The sequence below is a fragment of the Hermetia illucens genome, chromosome 1 (assembly GCF_905115235.1).
Source record: "Hermetia illucens chromosome 1, iHerIll2.2.curated.20191125, whole genome shotgun sequence".
Classification (NCBI taxonomy): Eukaryota; Metazoa; Arthropoda; class Insecta; order Diptera; family Stratiomyidae; genus Hermetia; species Hermetia illucens.
This window is the reverse complement of record NC_051849.1, coordinates 49,717,227-49,739,160: the sequence shown is the minus strand read 5'-3', so window position 1 is coordinate 49,739,160 and position 21,934 is coordinate 49,717,227. Positions and strand designations below refer to the sequence as shown.

The 21,934-nt window shown below is 40.5% G+C and overlaps 1 protein-coding gene across 26 annotated transcripts in view; it reads left to right on the top strand.

The window, feature by feature from the left end:
• The window catches only part of LOC119649465 (sorbin and SH3 domain-containing protein 2), a 410,936-nt gene that overhangs the window by 326,839 nt on the left and 62,163 nt on the right, over nt 1-21,934 (top strand). The window contains exon 1 of one of the 26 annotated variants that reach the window (XM_038051796.1): nt 14,150-14,838. The exons of the other annotated variants lie outside the window; for them this stretch is intronic. Coding sequence (XP_037907724.1) covers nt 14,253-14,838 — 586 coding nt within the window. The 5' untranslated portion in view covers nt 14,150-14,252. Of the gene's footprint in view, nt 1-14,149; nt 14,839-21,934 lie in introns of those variants that run through there. 26 annotated transcript variants of the gene reach the window in all.

Below are 21,934 nucleotides of genomic sequence, written 5' to 3'. Positions count from 1 at the left end.
TTGGCGCAACAATCCATGTTGGATCAGGGCCTTGAAGTGTGTTAGAGCACTTCATTCAAGACCGTAACGGTACACTAAGTCTACGGTACACTTTCCTCTTGGTCACAAATAATCACTGCGATCATGAAAAATGCGTTCTCTGGTTACATCGGATAGTATTGAATTCACAACGGATCATATTGAATGTGTGTTCAGGGCCAAAAAAAAATATTCACCCATAAGAAGCTGAAACAGAACAGGCCCATCGAGAATAAAATCGAAAGAGGGTGATTCTCCCCAAGCCTTGAACTCTCTCAGCCTAGAATAACAAAATTAGGCTACTTGTCCAATTTCGGAGGGGGTCACCATGAGTTCCACCTTGGTTTCGGGCTTTCTCCCTGCTACGGTGAGCACAAAACATTGATAAACAAAGCCATCGCAAATAACGAGGCTAGCAAGATTTTTCAAAAAGAAAAAAGGCCAGGCTTCAAAATGAAAGAAGGCAGGGCTTTTCGGTTAGCCTGGCTCGTGAAATTGTTTGAGATTAACAAGAGTTAATACGCGAACCATTCTGCTTAATTATGCATTCTGAAAAATGATATGATAGTGGGACTTGTCGGTGAGACAACACTCAGTTACTGTCCCACAGCTAGTTGATATTGTAATGGATACGAAATGCACGTTGAATGACTATGATTAAGCAACTATTAGGAAAGTAAGGCCCGTACCAGGTACCAGATTTTCGAATCTTCCTATCCCACCATTCTCGGAATTACCTTTGCTTCAGAGCGCCCAGCTCGACTCCCTTTGAGTCATCCTAATATGGGCATTCGTGCACTTTCAAAATGCAGTGAAACACTTCATTAAAAATATTTTTTTGAAAATTGTGGGGTCCTAAAGTCCGCATCATCATCATTACTCCCTCTTTTTTGGTCCACGGACTCCTCGTTTAGGGCTTAGCACCCAAACTTTCTAAAAATTAGGCGGTGACGGATTAATGGTTTCTTACCAGGGCAAAGGCAAATCGCCAGACGCTGCGTCCTAGGGGCAGCGTAACTTCACTGAAGATCTATGTCTTCTGTTCACTCCTCTGTACAATTTAGGGCATCTGTACAGTTTCAGTCTTCAAAGAACTGTTCTTCAATTTAATTATTATACCTAATAGTATGAAAGTATATTACTAGATTTATTAATCTGAAGCAGCGGGATAGCACAAAAATTGACATCTATGGCGGACCTGAACATCCATGACAAACTGGAACTCGAATGACGGTGGCACCTTCTCCGCCAGATATTGATTTACTGTCAAAGCAAAAACTGTCTTCCATCGATTTTGCTTCCTTTTGGTAGCATTGTTTCGAATCTTATCCTAAACATAAAGGCTCTATCTATTTACTACGAGGAGAGAACGGCAAACTCAGATTCATCAGGGTTCTTACAGATGAGCCGACTATCTTGGAGTATTTTGTAATTCATTTGATTCATTGAGGCCTAATTAGCAGCGTTAGATTTGGCATTATCTCCTAGGTACCCGTTTTCCACTCTCTAGAATTTTTTAACGTTTGTTGACCTTTACTTTGAATAGATTTAATGGAAAAAATAATTAGTAATGATAATAAAATAAAATGTAAGTTAGTTTAGTTAACTGGGGGGAGCCGCAGCTCCGAGCTTTCAGGCCATTGTTAGGCCCATTGTACTATCCCCGTAAGTTGCCTATTCAATGGCTTCCCGCCTACGGTGTTCGCAGGCTTTAGCGAATCTGAGAACATTCTCCAGAGGCAGAGAGTGTGCAGATTCTTTATTGAAGAAAACCTTGCCAAGGTGTCTTCATCTGAGATCTGAGGATACCGGGGCAGCTACATAAAAAGTGCAGGGCCGTCTCCTCCTCCTCCTCACATTGGCTGCACATAGCCGAAACCACTACCTCAATCTTTTCCATATGGTAGTTTAAGGAGCAGTGTCCCGTCAAAAGCCCTACTAGGGTTTTCATGTCCCATTTCTTATGGGACAACAAAAATGCCTCTCTAGTGGCCCTAGGCTCTTTCACAAGGAATATAAAATATAAAATGCCACAGACAAACGTATTTAAATCCCATAAATTATATCAAGACAAAAAAAATAAAATTCATTGATAAAACAAAAAAAAATCCTCCTTTTTTTAGTTATTATACTCGCTCTCTCTTTCCAATCAAATGTTGTCGGTTGTTTGCTTTCATTACTATGACATTTACAACTTCTTCCCTTCATCATTACCCTTGAGAAAGACCGAAGCAATCAGCCCTCATTTTTCCAGGGCAATAAACAAATCAAACTTATAAAATGCAAGCGAGTAAAGTGTGAGCTTGCCTCTTGATTGGTATCAGGTCCATTAAAAATGCGGGAGTACTTCTGAGTGATGGTATTTGGCAATCAATCTCATGAAGCTAAGATCAATCGAAATATCCTGGCACACTATTCACTGGACTATAAATACCCCAGACTCACCCTAAAGCATTAAGGAAATTAATTCATAAATACTTCCTTTTGCATGAACGGCGTCTCTCAGAACCAATCCCTGATTTCGAACCACATTCACTTCATTAGGCCCGTGATATGTTAAGGCTTATCGTTTAGCCATCACATCAATTAACCTAGATTAAATATCAACCGATACTTGTACGTCTTTGACAAGTTTTAACTAATCTTGAGCTTAATCAAATTTATTGTATATGGTATAATACAAACTGTCCCTAATCATAATAGGTCATCAACAGCTCTTTTGAAAGCCGGTTTTAGAAAAGGATTACCCTCAAAATTTGTCTAATCACTATCTGAGAGTTCATCCGATTATATAAAGTTCCCTCTTATACGTCTACTGCAAATATCTATGTAAGTATTATAGTTGAATATCAAAAAACAAATCCAGGGAGAAAGTTCAACATGGGGGATAATGTCTACACATTGCACAGGATTTACTTGGACTACTACCTTCTAGCTAATCTCGGTCTATGACCTAACACCTCAGCATATAAACTTGTCTGTAAAGCGGATAATCCAATTTTCCATTCCAGCCCTCTCTATTTGCAAAGCAAGTATACATCATTTCTTGCCACTCACAACCTCTCCGCTCTTGCACTCTTCCCTTTAATATTTCTCGTCGTCTTCACAGTAATATCCATAACACACCTGCCATATTCTAACCACCCACTTATAACCAACTTGGCTCTAACCTTGCCAATATCGAAACACACAAAATCGTTACTATAGTACCTGCACGGGGTCGACTGGGAGGAAAACGTCAACCGCAACGTCATCGTAATCCTTGGTGAAAAACAACATGAAAAAAATGAAGGCATAAAAATATGCATGCATATTTTCACCCCCTAGAAATGTTATACCCTGTTACGTGCTTCAGTTTGCTTTCTTTAGTGTCGTCATCATAACCTTTGCCGTCGTGGTATTCAAATTCTTTCAACTTCATCCCAAGACTGCTGAAGCCGGGGAAAGGTAAGCCACTAACTCCCCAAAATGTTAAACTAAGGGTTGTCTCCCAAAGACATATTTCTTTGCCGTTCGGTTATTTACCAGTTTTCCAGTGAAAGATTTCCGCTTCACGCAGGTTTGAAGGCATGCTATTTCTAAGGCATCTTGTTTTTCCCTTTTTTAGCTTCAATTTCCATGAAAATGAATGATATAATGGGCCACCCACTTAACCGCCCGCCACCTCTTACCCCCTTTGTTTGTGTCGCATTTTGAGACTCTACCGAGTTTCCATGGACTTTTGTAGCGAAAGGAAGTTGTGTAGCTTTGAACTTGATTTTTTCATTCTCGCACTTCCGCGACAACCATCTTGTGTACATACGTAGTTACTTGAGGGCGTATGGCGGGAAGAAAGGGGTTCGTGAGGGAAGGTTGTCAAAGAAAATCAAAGCCAAACTTCTCGTGCGCGCTCAACAATTTAAATCCAATTAACGTATTCGCGAATTCCACCTTTCTAATTAGCTTAGAACCTCCCGCTCCTCCTACACAGCAGTCGACGGTGGGTGCAAAGGGTTGATTGTTGTTATTCAGCGGCTTCTGAATATATTTGAAAATTGTGGCGTATAATGTTGTGGCGCGCTTTCTTTGAGTCTTGTTGGAAATATTTGTGCGTTGTTAGAAAATTGTGAAAGTGATTTTGTAATCAAGTAGTGAAATCAAGACCTTCAAACTTCATGTAAAGATATTAGTACCACTCCTTTGCGGAGCTAAAATTAAAAAATTAGATGCAGTTTGGTGTAAAAAATAACAAAGTAGTGACGCTCACTGATTAGCGGTTTTGTGTTATAAAACAAATCGAACCGAAAAAAAAAATTCAAATCGCTCTCTTTACCGAATTTTGCTAATACTTGAATTTCTATTTTCGACTAGACCAATTTTGCCTTTTCCTAGTAAACCTTGTGGCAGATATGTGGATACCTTAGTAGTTCCAACTTCTACTGTCATTATCAACAAGTTCTAAAAAAACCATTGAGTACTGCATTCTACCCACTTTTGTTAATCTTTTAGCTTGGCTGAGTTTCATTACGACGTAAAGACACTGCAACATTATAAAACCTAAAAATAGATATTCAGTCTACTGCATTGCCTAGACTAATTTCATTGGTAGGACTACAGTACGTAACTGCACTCACCGCGAACCCACCTAACTCCTCCTATGCCTTGACCTATATTTTCCTATGAAATGCAGCTTTAAGAGGGTGCCTTCGCTGGGCTTTGGTCATCTCACGTTCCTCGCGAAAATCTCTCCCATTTTTACAAGAAATCGTTTGATAGCCGATCTCAAATCCTTACCGTAGTGCTCCCTTCCTTTCTCTTTATTCCCTGCAGTAATGTTAACCTTCCAATGTTCGGCTGGCCTAATCCCTACTTAAAAATTATCTTAATAACTCCCCCCACTCCTCTCTATTTCCTTCCTTTTTTACGAGTACTTATTCTGCGCTTCAGTTGATTCTCGAAGGGGATAATTAAAGTCACGTTATTAACAAAATGGCAAAATCTAGACTCATCATCCAACTTTCAACCATTACATGAAGCGCTAAGTTCAACCTCCAAAGAAGTAACTTCGACCATTTGACCTCGGTATTCCCTGAAATCAACAGAAACCACTCACTTAATGTGTGATCAAGCGCTCAACACTTTCTACACTATCCTATCCAATTTGCCCCCAATTATGTCTCTTCATATGCCAATTGTTTCCTCCTCCGGAAATACAAAAAAAAAAATGCACCTTAAATCTACAATATGCAAAAAGTGAATCTGAAAGTGAGTTATCTTCCAACCTCTAGAAAGAGGTCGTTATTTTTTCAGAGGGTTCATAAGATTGTCACCCCATTTCACTCATCTCTTCTTATTCTATATGAGAGGTATCCCAATCATTTGTTGAAGAAACACTACGATTGCCGCAAACCTACCTGACCCCACAAATTTTGTCTCAGGTCATACAATTGTTAAGTGCCTTTTCCAGCTCCATGCGCGCATTGGAGCCTATAACATTATTACTCCTAAGGTCATGTCTTGTTTCGATAAATGTCACGACTTTTCCTTTTCATTTAAGTTCTTCAGATTCGGATGCGATCCCCACGAACCAGATTAAAAACCCATATTGTGTATGATCTCCAATAAGACCTTTCCCCCATATTTCGGAACCTGTCTAACACATTACAAAATGGCCCCAACAATGGGACCGGATAATTGAACCTGTGGAGAATAGCTTATTCCGGCTTCATTTTCGTATAACGTATATGGATTCATCGATCTTGTTTCCGGCTGCACTTGCCGTGATCTTTTAAACTTCAGGTTACACGTATTTTCTCCGTGGAGCAAGTGTTCCTAGCTCTCATTCTCTTCCTACTTTTTTAAAATCCAGTTATCCTTCCGTTCCTTTGTTAGCATACCTGAACACTTTCGTCATTTTTGTGTTCATCTTGAAGCTTATAGTCTCTTAGGAGATTGCCTTCTAGAAGTCTCCGAATTGGCTGGCCTTTGTAGGTGTGCACTGACAGGTACTGCCTTCTAAGCATCTGCTCTTCCCTTCTTATGTTAAATGACAATCTCTTTATTTATTTATGTATTTTTGTTGTTATGATAGATGAGAAGGAACTTTGATGGAATATGGAGGCAATTGGCTCATGTTGTTCCTATTTCGTCCTCATTGTTGCATCCACGTTTTCTCCTCTGATCCTTTATAAACGCGGTGCTATAACTTAAGGCATCCCTTGTCAATACTTTGCGGTTGAAGTGATGATCCCATTCTACCTTAGTACTATACAAGAGTTCCTGCTGTGTCTAGAGTTGATAATTTTGGGAAGAGCGATCCTCAATAAAGTAAGTTTGGTAAAAGATATCAGCGAATATAGCGTTAATATTCCTTTAGTCACCTTGTTTGTTCCGAAAGCCATTTTGAGTTTGATTCTCCGTTATTTCCATCAAACTTGCTAATCTTACTTAGACAACTAAAAGAAAATAAACCATTGCACTAGTGTTTGCAACTGATAGAATTGAGGAGGCGAAACTACCTTGCCCTTGCACGACGTTTGAACTGTTGATTCCTTTACGACCTCAATAAATGACACTCATTGGACCTTACTGCTAACTGAGGTTTCATTGCGGTAATTGTTTTTAGCTTTCGGCATCCAACTTTTCGTTTTCTAAACTTCGAAATTCTTTACCGCACGGAGGATCAAGAAACCATTCCAGGCAAGGTTGAGGCTGGAAAAGCTGAAGCAGGGGATGGAACACAGCTAGCAAACTAAAAGGAAACCACCCTGACCGAAATGAAGGGGAGATCTCCTATCTTAAGGCCTTCGACCCCTCCATGCTTGCCTCTCCATTTGCTGATGGGGAAGACGTGTAAGAATTGCCTATTCCACCTATCCCACATTACGCACTGTTTGGGGCGTACTTGCCATTTCGACTTCGAGTAATGATGAAGCTCTTCCGAAGTCACCGATTGCTACTAGGGTTCACCTGCCAACGCATGCTAACGACTGATAGAGTGACTCAAATATTAAAATACTCCTCGCCTGTTGACTGTTTTTTATATCCAATGGAAACTCTAACTCGCTCTACTTTACAGGAAAATTTTCACTTGCTAGGTGAACAAGTCCATATGTTATTAGCCGAGGAAGCATTTGATTGGCTTCGAGAGTTGCATTAACCTGACGGAGAAGTCAATTTGTTGGATCTTCAAAACGTCCACAGAGAACGATTTCGGGATCGATTGTCCAGCATCTATTTGGGAAATGAGTCCAAATCCGCCCACTACTGGAGAACTGGAGAAGTGGAATTGGTGGAAACTTTGCGTAGTGGCTTGTGTCTGAATCTAGTGCTGCTTCCCGTGCGGGTTTCCTTATTTGACTCACTGTAACCATATCAAATTCGATATCCACTCCATTATTTAGGAAAATCAACGAAAGCATTAGTGGTTTCAGTTGTTCAAAAATGTGTACTGTCTTGACAAGTTAGACCACTTGTTGTTACTTTGTATTTCCTCAGTGGGGGATCTTTATTCTGCTCTTTACACCTTCTAATCTACTTGATAACCTGTAGCTAACATTTGAACTTAGTCTAGAACAAGATTGACCTTGTTACCATTCCGTTCAAATCTCTCGCCTCAGCTTTGGGGAAGAAATTCCCGCTATCATGCAATATGAAATTCCTTCGAGGCCATCGAAAAATACGTTTCACAAACTTCTTTGCACACCTAGACTTCAATCTTTGCTTGAAAACATCCTTCAGTTATGTCTCTTCTTACTCTTCTTTAATCAGGCCCACTCGGTCGACTTGTTTGGATCGAGATGGATTCTTTACATCTATCTCAAGCTATCATGAAGTGGTGGAAGCCCTTCTATCATTGTACTATCCTCTGAAAAGCGAATTCAAAGGGCTTGCTCTCTGCCACTCTTTCAGGCCTATGCATATCTTATCAAGCCTTTTACAGGTGGGATAATACAGATTCTCCAGTGAAGGAGCTCATTCCAAAATACCTTGCTTGGCGTCCTGGGAACCTAGCCGCGCAGGTTGATGTCAAGTACAGAGCCATCTTACCTACTTCCCAGTCCTGGCTGGCATTACTAGAATAGAGCATGTTTACATGCAATAACCCTTTGGGCGATCGTATGCGTTCCTCTCCGATTTTTTAAGATCGATCAAATTGTTTTCTTCTTTTTGGCATGCCCGAATAAAAGCTTCCTCAAAAATGTTGATGATTACCCGGGCTACTTCCTCAATTCCGGGTTGATTATACACATTTTCCACCATCTCTGATCGTGGCGCTCAATTTGAGCTGGAAGTGGGTCCGTAGCCATTACAAAATCTAACTGTCTGAGTATGTGCTTTGATGGCAATAGACGCCATACCGAAAAGTACTATCGCAGTATGGACCTCTTCTCGCCTACCCCCGTTGAACAAAGTTGATTCATTGTTCAAACTAAGGTTTTGCACTTTTATTTCTATCTAGTTCGTATCTAGCAAATTACATCCTCTCGAATTGATTGTAGATCTACCCTAGCTCTATGCCTTTGCTCCAAGCATTTTAGATAATTTTTATTAATTTTTCACTAAGCACTTTGTTCGAAGCACTTTGTCATCTTCATAGAATTTCCTTATCTTTCAGTTCATTCTTTCTAATTAATTTGACCGGTGTGCCACCATACATCTAGACCATTCATGTATTACTATGGCAGTAATGATGCAATCTAGGCTAGCTAGCCGTTTAACTCGTTGGCACTACTTCGTACGCCTAGCCAGCCGCTGATTTTAGAGCTGTATACGACTATCGGTTAAGAGTAGTGGTTTCCGATGTCGCCAGTAAAATGCATTTCGGATAGATTGTCTGATGTTCCAACATTGCTTTACGGAAGCCTTTCCTAATTTCCTTTAACTTTCAGGTTTCTGCTCCATGATGATCGTTCCGTTGATCTTATGTTCTTCCTCAGCGCTTCCTCAACTTTTGTGAGAGTCCGATATCGTTCAAGATACACCATACATCGATGACTTCCCTGACCTTAGATACATTGGCCAAGTATTTCATTGCTCATTATCGATGTTGATAACTTCCCCAGTCCATATTCTAAGCACTTTTCCGAGTTTCACGCCAAAGCGTAACATCAGGAAGGATCACCGGCCGTTTGCCAAAACCTCACAATCGGGAGCTCCATCGGTAGTATCATAAAACGGATACTGCCAATTGTATTAAGTTAAATGTGGCATTTTGGAAATTTTTTTTACAGTTTTCGAAAGAAAGCTTTCTCCTTCCATCTCAATTTACTTGGGCACTAAATGCGAAATTAAGAAAGGTACCTCACCTTAACCGAAGTGTAGAAAAATATCAAGGAAGAATCAATTCATCATGAATCTTACCTCCTTTCACCGCAAAATCCAGATTCAGGGATTCCTTTTCCCTTCTGCTTTGCAGTCCAAACGCCAATGACGTATCAGAGACCAAAGTACCAAGGACACAACTTAACTTCCAAAGGGCAAGCAGGCGTGTTTCAATTGGTGCTTCAGTTTACGTGTATCCCAAGCGGTCATATATTGCTCTCCTCTCACGATTGATCATAGTCAGCACGAATATCAGTTGAGCATAACCCTCTCTCCATTCATTGCAATTACTATTTGATTACTTCTTTAACTTACGTACTTACTAGATTGGGTACCACAGCTACGTTTTATCCCTGAAGGAAACAATGAAGAATTTTCTGGTTGTCTTACTAATATTAGATTGGTTTTTTCCACTAGTAGAATCCATGCTTTTCGTCAACGTGCACATTATGCTGCACTTCCTGAAATTTGCCGCAGTACTGAAGCTCACGTTCACTACCACTCGCAGTTGCAGTAAGTGGTCCTTGCGGTCGTCGATCCCCCGTCAAATGTCATCAGTCAGCTAGATCTTATGGCGTCCTCTCGGAACGGGCCCGACAACTTGACTTGTCACGGAGGAGATGCGCTTTTCCGCCCGAATGCCAAACGGTGTTATCATAAACCACCTTTGCACCACAACCTCCATCACCATCACAATGTCACCTTTAGGACGCCTCTCCTAAGCTGCACTCAGTTGCTCATAAAAAGTCTTTACTTTTATATCGGAAATTCTTCATTCTTTCACGCTTGGTCAGAGTCTCTTAGTCAATATTCTGTCTGATGCAGGTTTCCCGGGCATGAAGCGATATTCGAACTCGATTGACGGTACCGCAGGAAAGAGAAAAGTGCTTTCCAGAATCCTGACACTCTATTCCGATTGACTCTAGAATGCAAAAGGTCGTATCGGAAAAATCTGTCCATTTCAAGGCAATGGAAGCTTATTGAAGTACAATAATATTCCAGGTTTGCAGATTGCTAACTCACAGATTTCTATCACTTTTAGCCGTCTTCTATGGCAAGTATAGAATATTTTGAGTGAATTTTCAACGCCATGCTCACTGGGGTGTTACTACCTCAGCTGGGCATCAGGTTCCTGGCTTAATAGTGAATATAATGATGCGATGTTATATTCACTATTAAGCCAGGAAGCTGATACCCCGCCGAGTTTATTGAGGGAAGCCAGGCCTTTAACCTCAAAACTCCTCCTCTCTCAAATTAGTTTGGGATCTTCTTCTGTGGAGTTACATACATTTTTATTTTCAACTCCTTTACACATTTTCAACCAACCTGCATAATCAAATTTTACCTGATAGATCTTTTTCCTACCCATTGTCATACATCAAGTGCTTGCGTTGGTCTCTATAATGCAACCTAGTTCCCTGTATCATGTTCAAATAAGTACCTAAACGGCGAGAAAAAACTAAAAAAATTCAAATAAACATTCATGTCCTTTAGAAGAAAAGGTCTTCCTATGAAGAAAATTACCTTCCTGAACACATGTTTGATGACTTTTTTAGCATCAACCCCGCTGACACTTTTCATTAGTTCAATAACTTATGCCCATAGATCAAGCACTAAATACTGAATACTATCAAGATTTTCCTGATTCACAAGCATCACCACCTAATGGTATAATGGTTCTGTAACTTGTCAATTACAGAACCTACCTCATTCTCTAAAACCATTCTCTTGAGTTCTATACAAAATCGTTCCTGGAAACAGTTGTCGATAAATGACATTATGAGATTGTCCTTCCTCCTCAGAAAATAAGCTCTAATGAAACAAACTCTGATCTTTCAATTTTAACGTCTGACCCACATAGTGTCCTTTGAAATGCAGCAGTATAAGCTCCTCGCAATAAATTACATATTTGACTCCTGGCTGAAAAGATGGATAGGGAAGTAGATGTCAGCAGCGCTCCGAGGAACCCAATTAGCGCTCTGTTGCGCCATTTTGATGCTAGGGAAGAAGTAAGGGGAACAGAATCCCGCCGGTGCTCTAGTCAGCCCGCACCATTTACACTGGTGTAGCAGCCCACCCCCTTCTCTGTAAATAGAAATATCGATTATCGGCACGCAAAGGGCAAGGACCCCGTTGTACATCACGTTCCACAGGGGAAGATCTAACACTGAGCCCTGAGGTTCTCCGGTTGTGACGGTGTACTCCTTAGGTCCTTCATCGTTTGGGGAGCAAAACTAGTTTTTGCCTCTTCCGCCGAATGGGGGAAACTGCTTTTACCAAGCAAGCCTCAAATATGCTGATAAGCCAGTCGGGTCTCGTCTTAATAGCGAGTTTAATGGCTCTTTTGGGAATAGCATCCAAACCAGGGACTTTATTGTCACTGATTCCGTGGCAAGTCTACACAAGTCTACTACTCGGTTACCGGAGGTTTGGTAAAGACGTCCACCGCTTGTTTAAATTTTCTTATCTTCTTTATAACCACCTTGTACGCTGTTCTGCAGGGGTTTTGGTCAATAGTATCAAACGAAAGGCCTCTGTTCTGACATTTAGTACGATAGGCGGAGAGCGGGGGCTGGAAAATTGTCATTCCGTTCACGGACTCATTCTGAGAATCCATTCAACCAAAATACCTGAAAAAAATTATGAAGGTGTTACTATACGGTACCTAGGCTAAAAATAGTCCTAGCACCTGGTACCTAGTAGCTGGAGTAATAATAGTATATTATTATAATTTGCAATAATGGAATGTAAAATTCCCGTTAAATTCATCCTTCAATCAAGAAATATCCAGTAATATGGGCTGAAGCATGAACCCACCATATTTGGTGGAAATCGCAGTATTATTACCAAAGCTATAGTACGTCAAAGTTGTCGCTTCAGAGCAAATTCTAAGATTTTGGATGTCAGTATCATGCTAACGTGACTATTATGACATAATATATGCATATACATTACGTGGAAATGTCCACTCAAATATTTGTATATAGAAAATACACAGGAACATCTGTTTCCTTTCTTCTTTTGGGTTCTTCGTGGAATGTAGCTTCAACTGTAATAGGTACTGATTACTGGTCGTTGTACACTTCAAACCACGTTTCCTCAGTATGTTCTTCATGCTTTGACACATGTTAGAGTGTGTGATAGCGATCCATTTTTTCAGCTCCCTCTTCCTCTCCGCGAATAGTGTGGAAAATGTTTCCTTTCGTCTTCGTGCCTTCCATTTGATCCTTTGCTGGTTGAGATTTTTCGATACCGATCTTGCCGAGGCAAATGGCTAAATGGCTCTGCATTTGGAAAGAGAACAGAGAAGCAGAGTTGGACTGAAGATAAGCACGAAAAAACCAAATTTCTCAGTCGAAAGGGACATTGCACTCTCCCTATCTGGGCAGAGCATCGAAGGCGTCGATCAATTTGTATATCTAGAGAGCGTAGTTTCTGCCACTAAATCCATCTTCATTGCCGTGTCTAAAATCTGGAAGTACAATTATTTCAACACCAAGATTAAGTAGAGACTGTTGCTAGTGCCCTTTCTGTGTTGCTATGTGGGAGTAGCACTTGGAAAGGAACTCCACTGTTACTCAAATACTCCAAACCTTCGCCGACACCCGTCTGCGTAGTATCATCGGAGTACTCTGGCATTATATTATCTTAAACCCGCAGGTGGTAGTGGATATGGACGAGCGAATCCACTCCTCCAAGATGGCTGACGAGTGGGTGGCCTCAAGGGCACTTGGCACAGAACAGTAGAGGAGGAGTACGGGCGTCTCCGGAAATCTTGGAGGGAGCTGAAGGGCATTTCAGGTAACCGCAAATGATGGCGCGTAGGTGTGTTTGACGCGTTATACCCCAACAAGGAGTAAATGACATCTATATATATTTTCTGCTTGTGCTTATGGTTCCAGGTAAAAGGAATGGTCCGTTACGTATATGTTGGCTTTCTGAAGATACCCGAATTCCGTCTTGATGATCTTAGGATCTTGGGAAGACCATTCCCTTCCTACTGGATTTCCACGATAAATGTCGTGTTCTGGTGTACCTTGATTGATCTCACAAATATTATTTTCCCATCCTCTTTCTCTTCTAACTCAAAGATATCTTCTAGGTAATTCACCCAATGTCTAGGGAAGGAATCCCCTCTCAATTTGTAGGTGTGCGGGGATTGCCCAATAGTATTCCCCAAATTGATTTGCAAAATTTCTCCATTAACCTGAAGTATGACTCGTTCATGCTGTTGCCAGTTCCTTTTACAGTTTAGCCTTCTTCCTTCACTCTCCAGTTTCCTCGTTAGTGTTGACCGATAGCTCGAACGGGTTTCATGCTTCGCTTATTGGAATGGGACAAAGACCCTTTGCCTTCTTTCTGACTCTTTTTAACTTGATTCTCCTCGTTGTTCATGATGACGATAATGTTTCCTTTATCAGCTTGCCAATAGTGAACTGAGTTTTTGTTAAATTCGTCGGTCATCCTCCTTTGGTTATTCAAAATTTTTGCGGTGAGCTCTCCCTTTGCGTCATTTCGTCAGGTGTAGGATGTCGTTTCCTATGCTTTCTTTTACTTCTTCCAGTTTTTTCTCCCGATTATTTTTTTTGCTTGTTAAGTGTCCTCGCGGATACCGTCTTCCTTATTTGACTTCGTAGTCTTCATCAAATTACTATGATAGTTCGTCATACTAAGTTGAACTCAAATGGCAGCTGCTCACATCTGCCTGTCGACAGAGGCAACCATATCCTTTTCATACCAAACGTTACCACAGGTTTACAAAAAGATGCTAAATTGGTTGAGGATAATTTTTAATCAACAACCAAAAATAGTTTTAAAGCCACTAATCTTCTGAAACAAAACCGCTAACAAATTCCCAGCAAATGAACTAGAAGGTCTTAAAATTCCTATTATCATAAATTGAAAATCAAAGACAAGAAAAACTGGTAAAAATGACTGATCGTCTTAGACGCCAACATTCCGTCGGTCAAATGCCGACAACGTGGAACAGTCAACATTGGAATTACGAAACCGCCAAACATTTCACTGATCCGAATAACAATCACGATAACGACAATAGTATAATCTATAACGGCGATAGAAGCTACTGCAGTGGGGGTGGTCGCAACACAATTTGCACCAGTTCTCTACGTAAATATCGCAACTCTGCCGATCCTCAGATATGTCGCGATCGCGCTAATTATCGCAATAGTTCCAATAGTAATAATATTCGCGTTGATCGGGAAATTCTCGTGCCACGTGACCAGCACAAATGCAATTATGTGAACTGCGGGAAAATATTGTGGGTGAGCAAAAGTGATTTGCGGCACGGGTCGCACGGTAATGTGTCTTCTTCGATAGCGAGTCAATATTATCCCGTAAAAATGTCCGCCGACGATGGTGGAGGTGATTATGTGATCAGAACTAGTTTGAATGGATTACCATCAACGCCTGGTCCGGATCAACGCAACGCATATTTGGCGAATCAGAAATCCGTCTCAGCGACTATTCCACTGATTTACGGACCGATGCCATATAGTTAGTACTATCTATCTTAAAATTAGATATTTTACCACATTTATGATTATATTTAATATAAATATCAGATATTTGTATAAGTAAACAACCACTACCATCAACCGGCACATGCTCCTCATTGAGCGCTTTGGAAGTGTTTTGAACACAATCTTATGGAATAACATTAAATCATTCAATTTGCGCAATGAATTATCTCCAACCGTGAAAATCTTATCACCCGGGACATAAGGCTATTTATTTATGAAATCGATTGGTCGTAAATTTTAAATTAGCTTTCAAATCAATTGCAGCGTTATGAAGTCAAGAACTTTTGAACCAAGTTAGGTAAAATATCAGCATCTTGAAATTGCTTAATCGACAGTATTGATTGAATGTATCCTATCCTCCCTGGAACGAACTTGGGTAATGTTATGTTTTTAGTCTTCCTGCTACATGCATACCATACACGATTTTCTACCGAATATATCTACGTGAGTTCAGGGATATACATATTTCACTTAAAGCAACGAAATTTTGTTTAGATAGTACCTATCCGGAAGTACGCAAATATTATACATTGAATCTTATTTAGGGCTTACTTTGAAATTGCAATAATCGGCGATAATGTCCAATTAGGGAGATATGAAAGTTGCCTAAACTTTTTGTTGAATTCTTTCGAAGCGAGTTTCAAGTTTAACCGCGAGTGATGGCGCGTAGGTGTGTTTGACGCGCTATAAGCCAACATGGCAACCATATATTTTAATGCAGTTAATCTGCTTTTGCTAGGCTTCATGAAATGCCTTCATCGCTAAGAGCAGGTTATTCCTGAGCAGTAATGAGCTTCCTTATGGATGAAAGTTAGATAGTATTCCCCGAAGCTCCTTAGGAACCTGCTCGATCGATTTCGAGTTCTTCCATGTTTCTCGGTAGTGCATGGTTCAGATCTACTGGTCGCAATTTTTTCATCTACTTCAGCACCATCTTCTTATTGCTCTATCATTGGCGTGCACGCAGCACTCACTTTTAGTGTGTATGACTCAGCAGATACTATGAGCAGCTTCCACCTCAGCAATAAATAACTGAAATAAGATTTTAGACCCTAGTAGGACCAGGACATTGCGGCGCATGCTCCGTGGCTTGGCCACTCTTTTGTTGGCCAAGAACAAAGAACCAAACCTTTGCGGTGGTTAAAATAGACCGCCTTTGGTCATACGTCTTTCAGGCAAGGGCGTTCGTCTTAACTTCAGAGGTTCTCCAACTGGAGAGGCAGTTCAGGAAACCTCTACAGAGAAAGTTTCCTGGCTTCTTGGGTCAACTAGCCCTGAAACCTCAACTTCGGTTTTTGTTTTGAATCAAGTCGTCAGCTATATAACTGCTTCGACTTCTCTATTTCACCAGACAAGGAATAGCTATCGTGTGATCGTTCTTTGCTTTGCCTTGACCACCGCTATTGACAATTGTGCTAGGATGCACAAGTCCATTGGAACTTTTTCTGTGACGAGACGTATTTGCCTGTTCGAGGGCATTTTCTTGCTTATCCTTATAGGGATGTAGTATTTTCACGTGCTTATCTTGAAAAATCTGGCACTTCTGAGGATATTTGCAAGCGGCGAATTACCGACATATAGTAGTTATGTATCGATTCTTCAAGAATCGATCAATATTTTCAGTACACTGTCAACACGAAATGCGCATTTACGATTAATAAAATTGTATTCGTACCTCGTCATTGGAAAAGCAACTAAAGTGTTTTTATTCATCATTACGTTTATCTGTTGTCCATAATAGCAAAACACGTTTTCGATAACACAACAACGACAAACTAATTACCATGTAAAAAGAATCGAACTCCTTCGACATTTGCATTTGGGGCATTTTCAATGATAGCGGAAAATTGCACATTCATAGGAGCCTATTTGACAAATGATTTTTAAGCATTCTTCGGTTAGATGTTATAGTATGTTAGCGGTAATCAAATCTAAGAAGATGACACTTTTCACGTTTCGGAGTTCAAATATGTTTAGTAAACGGACATGCTTAGCTTGATCAATATCGACGCAACAACCGACGTCCTGTCTAGGCCTGTCAACTCCAAACATACCAGTTTGCGGCAAGGTCCGTTACTACGCAATGAGTCCATCACTATGTAATGTGTCCATCTGAAGCAAGATTCACCATGTCTTTTTTTTCTACCTAATATATTGCTCAGCAAACCACTACCAGCAGATTAAGTTTGAGCCTATTTCTTGACATACACCAGCCCAGCGCTGTCCCTTTGCGTCGCAAAGAGGGGGAGATTAGTCGAAACTCTTGGAATAGATAGGTGTCGTTTTAGTTGGCGCTATCGTAAATACAGTTGTGAACCTGAACTTCCATGGCCGGGAGGGCACCCAGCTGTGACAATCCTTCTATGTATTGGTGGACGGCGAAACTACTGAGCTGCGGAAGGAATCAGAAGGGAACGCCAGGGGTAGACATATTCCACAATGACACAATATAGATCAGTCACATAGAAACTCGTTCTTGGTCTCTGAGACGCTAGAAAGTCAGAAGGGGATGGATGGGTGCCATGAGGAGCTATCCTAGAGCCGGAACTCTGGAACACTTCTTACGATCCTGTGCTAAGAATCGATCTGCTAGAAGAGTTGCGCCTGGTCAATTACACAGGCGAACGAACGCGCTGTTAAACGGGCACAGAGCAGACTTGACATATCTTATCAATATGTCAAGTCAAGAACAAAAAAACTGATATAATCAACCTAACTAAAAAGAGAATCCCAACCCTGCTCCCATGACGAACAGCGAATACCCCACTAACAGTAATAACTTGGATTGATGCTTGCCTCGCAGATGAGCTTTTCCGAGCAAACCAAAGCAACTGCAGACAGTACTTTCTATCGGACTATCTCCGAGTTGGCTGTAATGACGATGGCAGAAGTGGTCCCCTTTGCCCTTCTTGTTAAGGAAGTCATTTACAAAAGCAAAGGAAAAGGCTCTGGTTGTTATGAAAAACGGCGGGACATTCTCAATGAGTGCTAAATTTCTTGTAAAAGCAATCAATGAGGTAGATAGACTGCACAGGTGATCTGCAACTGCAGTTCATGACCGAATGAAAAGCATAGTGGAATTGACGACTTTCTTGTGGGCATGGAGGTTTTCAGTGTTAGCTACACGATACCATGGCTGTGTATTCTACAACGGGGTAGTGCATGACACCGATTACAACTTATTTTTTGTGGGATGGAAATGGAATTCCACAACAACTTTATGCACAACCGCACAACCGCCGCCGATTGTATTTAGCAAAAACGACCCCTTTTGTTCTGGATTTTATTTACGATTTTTTTAGTCCTTCACAATTTCTTCGAAGTTGTAGTTAGATAGCTCCGAAGGGTCGAGAGAGCCAATTTTGAAATTGCCTCTCCACTTGCTGATTAACTTATTTAGAGTAGTTTTATTCTTTTTAATGTACTTGGGCGCGTTCACTGCACCTCATGCATTTGAATTGCTACCTTTATTAGGAAAATGAGGACATCTTGAACTTCTTCACATGAAAATACTAATATTAATATAATCTAAGCAAAAAACTATACACAGGAGATGAAAATAGTAAGGAAAGCAGGACAAAAAATGAATCATCCGGTTTGAAACCGGAAGCATTTGTTAATGTACTGGGGGTAGTATCCCTATAGTACTTCCATGTGTGCGGATCCGGAGTAGCCATTTTGTTTCTCCTACGTAAATCTTCTAGCAGTCTGGGCAGGTTCTTATAAATGCCACTATTTTCCGTACACTTTTTTTATCCTTGACTGATTGTAACCGGGTCCTAAGTAGATATCGTCTGCTGGTCGAAGTGACCCGGAATCCACGTTTATATAGCCGTCGTTTGGTGTTCTGCGTTCGACCCGAGTAGGTGAATGTTATCCTTTGCGTAGAATACAACAGGAACCTCATCGAAAATCGGATCAAAAAGAAACCACGCCAGGCCTCAAGGCAGCAACTTTCAACACTCTTCCAGGAAGCGAACATAGAACCTAGGCAATGGATAACACTAACCTACTCGGGTCGGACGCAGAACATCAAAAGGCGGCTACATAAACGTGGATTCCGGTTTACCTCGACCAGCAGACGATACCTACTTAGGACCCGGTTACAATCAGTCAAGGACAACAAAAGTGTACGGAAAAAACTGGCATTTATAAGGTCTACTGCCCAAACTGCGTCAAGATTTACGTAGGGCAAACAAAACGGCTTGCCCATACCAGGGTGTTAGAACACTTAAAGGAGGTCGAATCCCCTAAAAGTAAGAATAACCCACACATAAGGTTCGCGGTTGCCAGACATATAATAGAGCAGGGACACCACACGTCATTGGACAACGCCATTATCTTGAAGGAGGTAAACGACGTTAGGAGACTAGATTCCTACGAGAGTTTCCACATCTCAAAAATTCCCCCCGAAAAAACTCTAAACACGAACATCGGCAAGAATTTTTCCACCATGGTGGAACTTTTAGGAAGAACTAGGAGAAAAATAGAAGCCTAATTAAGATATTATAGTCAGAAGAACAGCTATGAAAACCCAAATAGTGGAAATATTTTTCAAAAGATAAAACACCGAAGAAGGGAACAGTTAGTCCCCGAAATACCTATTTGTTTAAATTAGATATAGGGTCTACAAATAAGTTCTGTCAGTTTCACAATAGATGGCGTAGCTTGTTTTTTATTCCATTGAACCACATTTCCAAACATTCATCGGAAAGCTACTGTCAATAGGCACAAAAGTCAGTATAAATTATTTAATTGAAGTGTAAACAACAATACTTTTTTTATCAACGAAAATGGCCAATTTTGTGCCAAATAATGTGTTTTTGCGGGGAGTTCTACTTCAAGAAGAAAAAAGCAACCGAAAGTCATCGCATTTTGGTGGAAGTTTATGGTGACTATGCTCTATCTGAGCGAACGTGTCAGAGGTGGTTTAGATGGTTTAAAAGTGGCGATTTTGACTTGGAAGACGAAGCGCGCGCCGGACGGCCAACAATTTTTGAAGGTGAAGAATTAGAGGCATTGCTCGACCAAGATCCATCGCAAACGCAAGAAGAACTTAGAAAAACACTTCGAGTCACTCAGCAAGCCATTTCCCACCGTTTAAAAGTAATGGGAATGATCCGAAAGGTCGAAAATTGGGTTCCGTATGAACTGAAGCCAAGAGACGTCGAACGCCGTTTTTTCACGTGCGAACAACTGCTCCAACGACAAGAAAGGAAGGGTTTTCTGCATCGAATAGTTACTGGCGATGAAAAGTGAATCCATTACGATAATCCCAAGCGTCGGGCAACGTGGGGATACCCCGGCCATGCCTCATCATCGACGGCCAAAGCGAATATTCATGGTGAGAAGATCATGCTGTGTATATGTGTATATGTGTGGTATACTATGAACTGCTAAAACCGAACGAAACGGTCACGGGCAACCTCTACCGACGTCAAATTATGCGTTTGAGCCGCGAACTCAAGAAAAAACGGTCGCAATGATAAAGTAATTTTGCAACATGACAATGCTCGTCCACATGTTGCACAGCCCGTTAAAACATATCTAGAGACGTTGAAATGGGAAGTCCTACCCCACCCGCTGTATTCTCCAGACATTGCTCCTTCTGATTACTATTTGTTCCGGTCGCTGCAGCATGGCCTGGCTGACCAGCACTTCTCCAATTACGAGGAACTCAAAAAATGGCTCAATGAGTGGATAGCGGCCAAGCCGGCCAATTTTTGGCGCGATGGTATCTATGAATTGTCTGAAAGATGGAAGAAAGTTGTGGCTAGCGTTGGGCAATACTTTAAACAATGAATGTATAACCAATTTTTCACAATAAAGCTTCAAATTTAACAAAAAAACCGACAGAACTTATTTGTAGGCCCTATACTTTTAACCAATAAAACGGAAAAATATCTTCCAAGGCAATCTTTCAATCCCAATACATTTTAGAAAAAAATTGATCGTTGAAGCTACACTTTGCACCTAATAATTGCAACAGAACCTGAATTCAAACTCTTTTTATTTTTTTGAAAAAATTAAAAATACAAATAAATAGAGAATAAGATAATTCACAAATAAATATTTCTTTTTTTGATTTTGATTTTGAATTTTAATAATCGTAATTGCAATTCATTATGCTCAGTATCACTTTCCAAATTAAATGAATTTAAAATAGATTATGAAGAGCGCAACTTCATATTCTCCAGAGTATAAAGTCAACAAAGGTCTCTCAATTGAAACATTTACGCCATTTACCCGTATATTCAACATTCAACTCACAGTTGAAAGCTGAATCTTGTTGAAGCACTTAATACGAGTATCTGAATTATTTGTATCTTACATTCTCCACTGCTCACGTGCATGAAATTTTTTATGAAGAGAAAGACAGCATGGACGCTCAGGTGAAATATGTATTCTACGAGACATACCATCAAACTTAGTATCTACGTACATATATATTCATATCTAGATAAATGTACAATAGTTCTAGATATAATATAGACATTCCTACAAAATTGTATCTATTCCCATCAGTATCTACCGATTTGTGCACAATCAGAATTTTAAAGTATTGAGACTGCTGCTGGCCTACAGACAAGCTCGTATGGATGATTGTCATTTTATTGTATTATCCATGAAAGCATGACCTAGTCACTATAACGGGCATCTACAATAGCAACATCACTCCGCTAATTCTGTTATAGTTAAAAGATATATTTTTCATGGTTACCTGCTTCTGCGACCATGGGAGAAATTGTCTGGAATGTTTTATTTCTTTGCAAAATGTAATTTAATGTGTGTTTCTTAGAATGTAATGTCGTGAGAATAATGTGCTTTCTGACAAAGTTACTTGGCTGCAATTTGATTGCTGATGTTCTTAGAGAAAACTGGTTGAAGATTTTACACGTTATACTCGTATCTGAGCATATGTGTGCACAGAAATCTATATACGTACTTAAGTGAACGTACTCAACTTTCTTCGTGCATTGCATGGATTAGGTACACAGAGCCCGATTGAATCATTCTACCCAGAGTGGAGTGCTGAAGGTCTACAAATTTACGTTTTCTTGTACATAGAG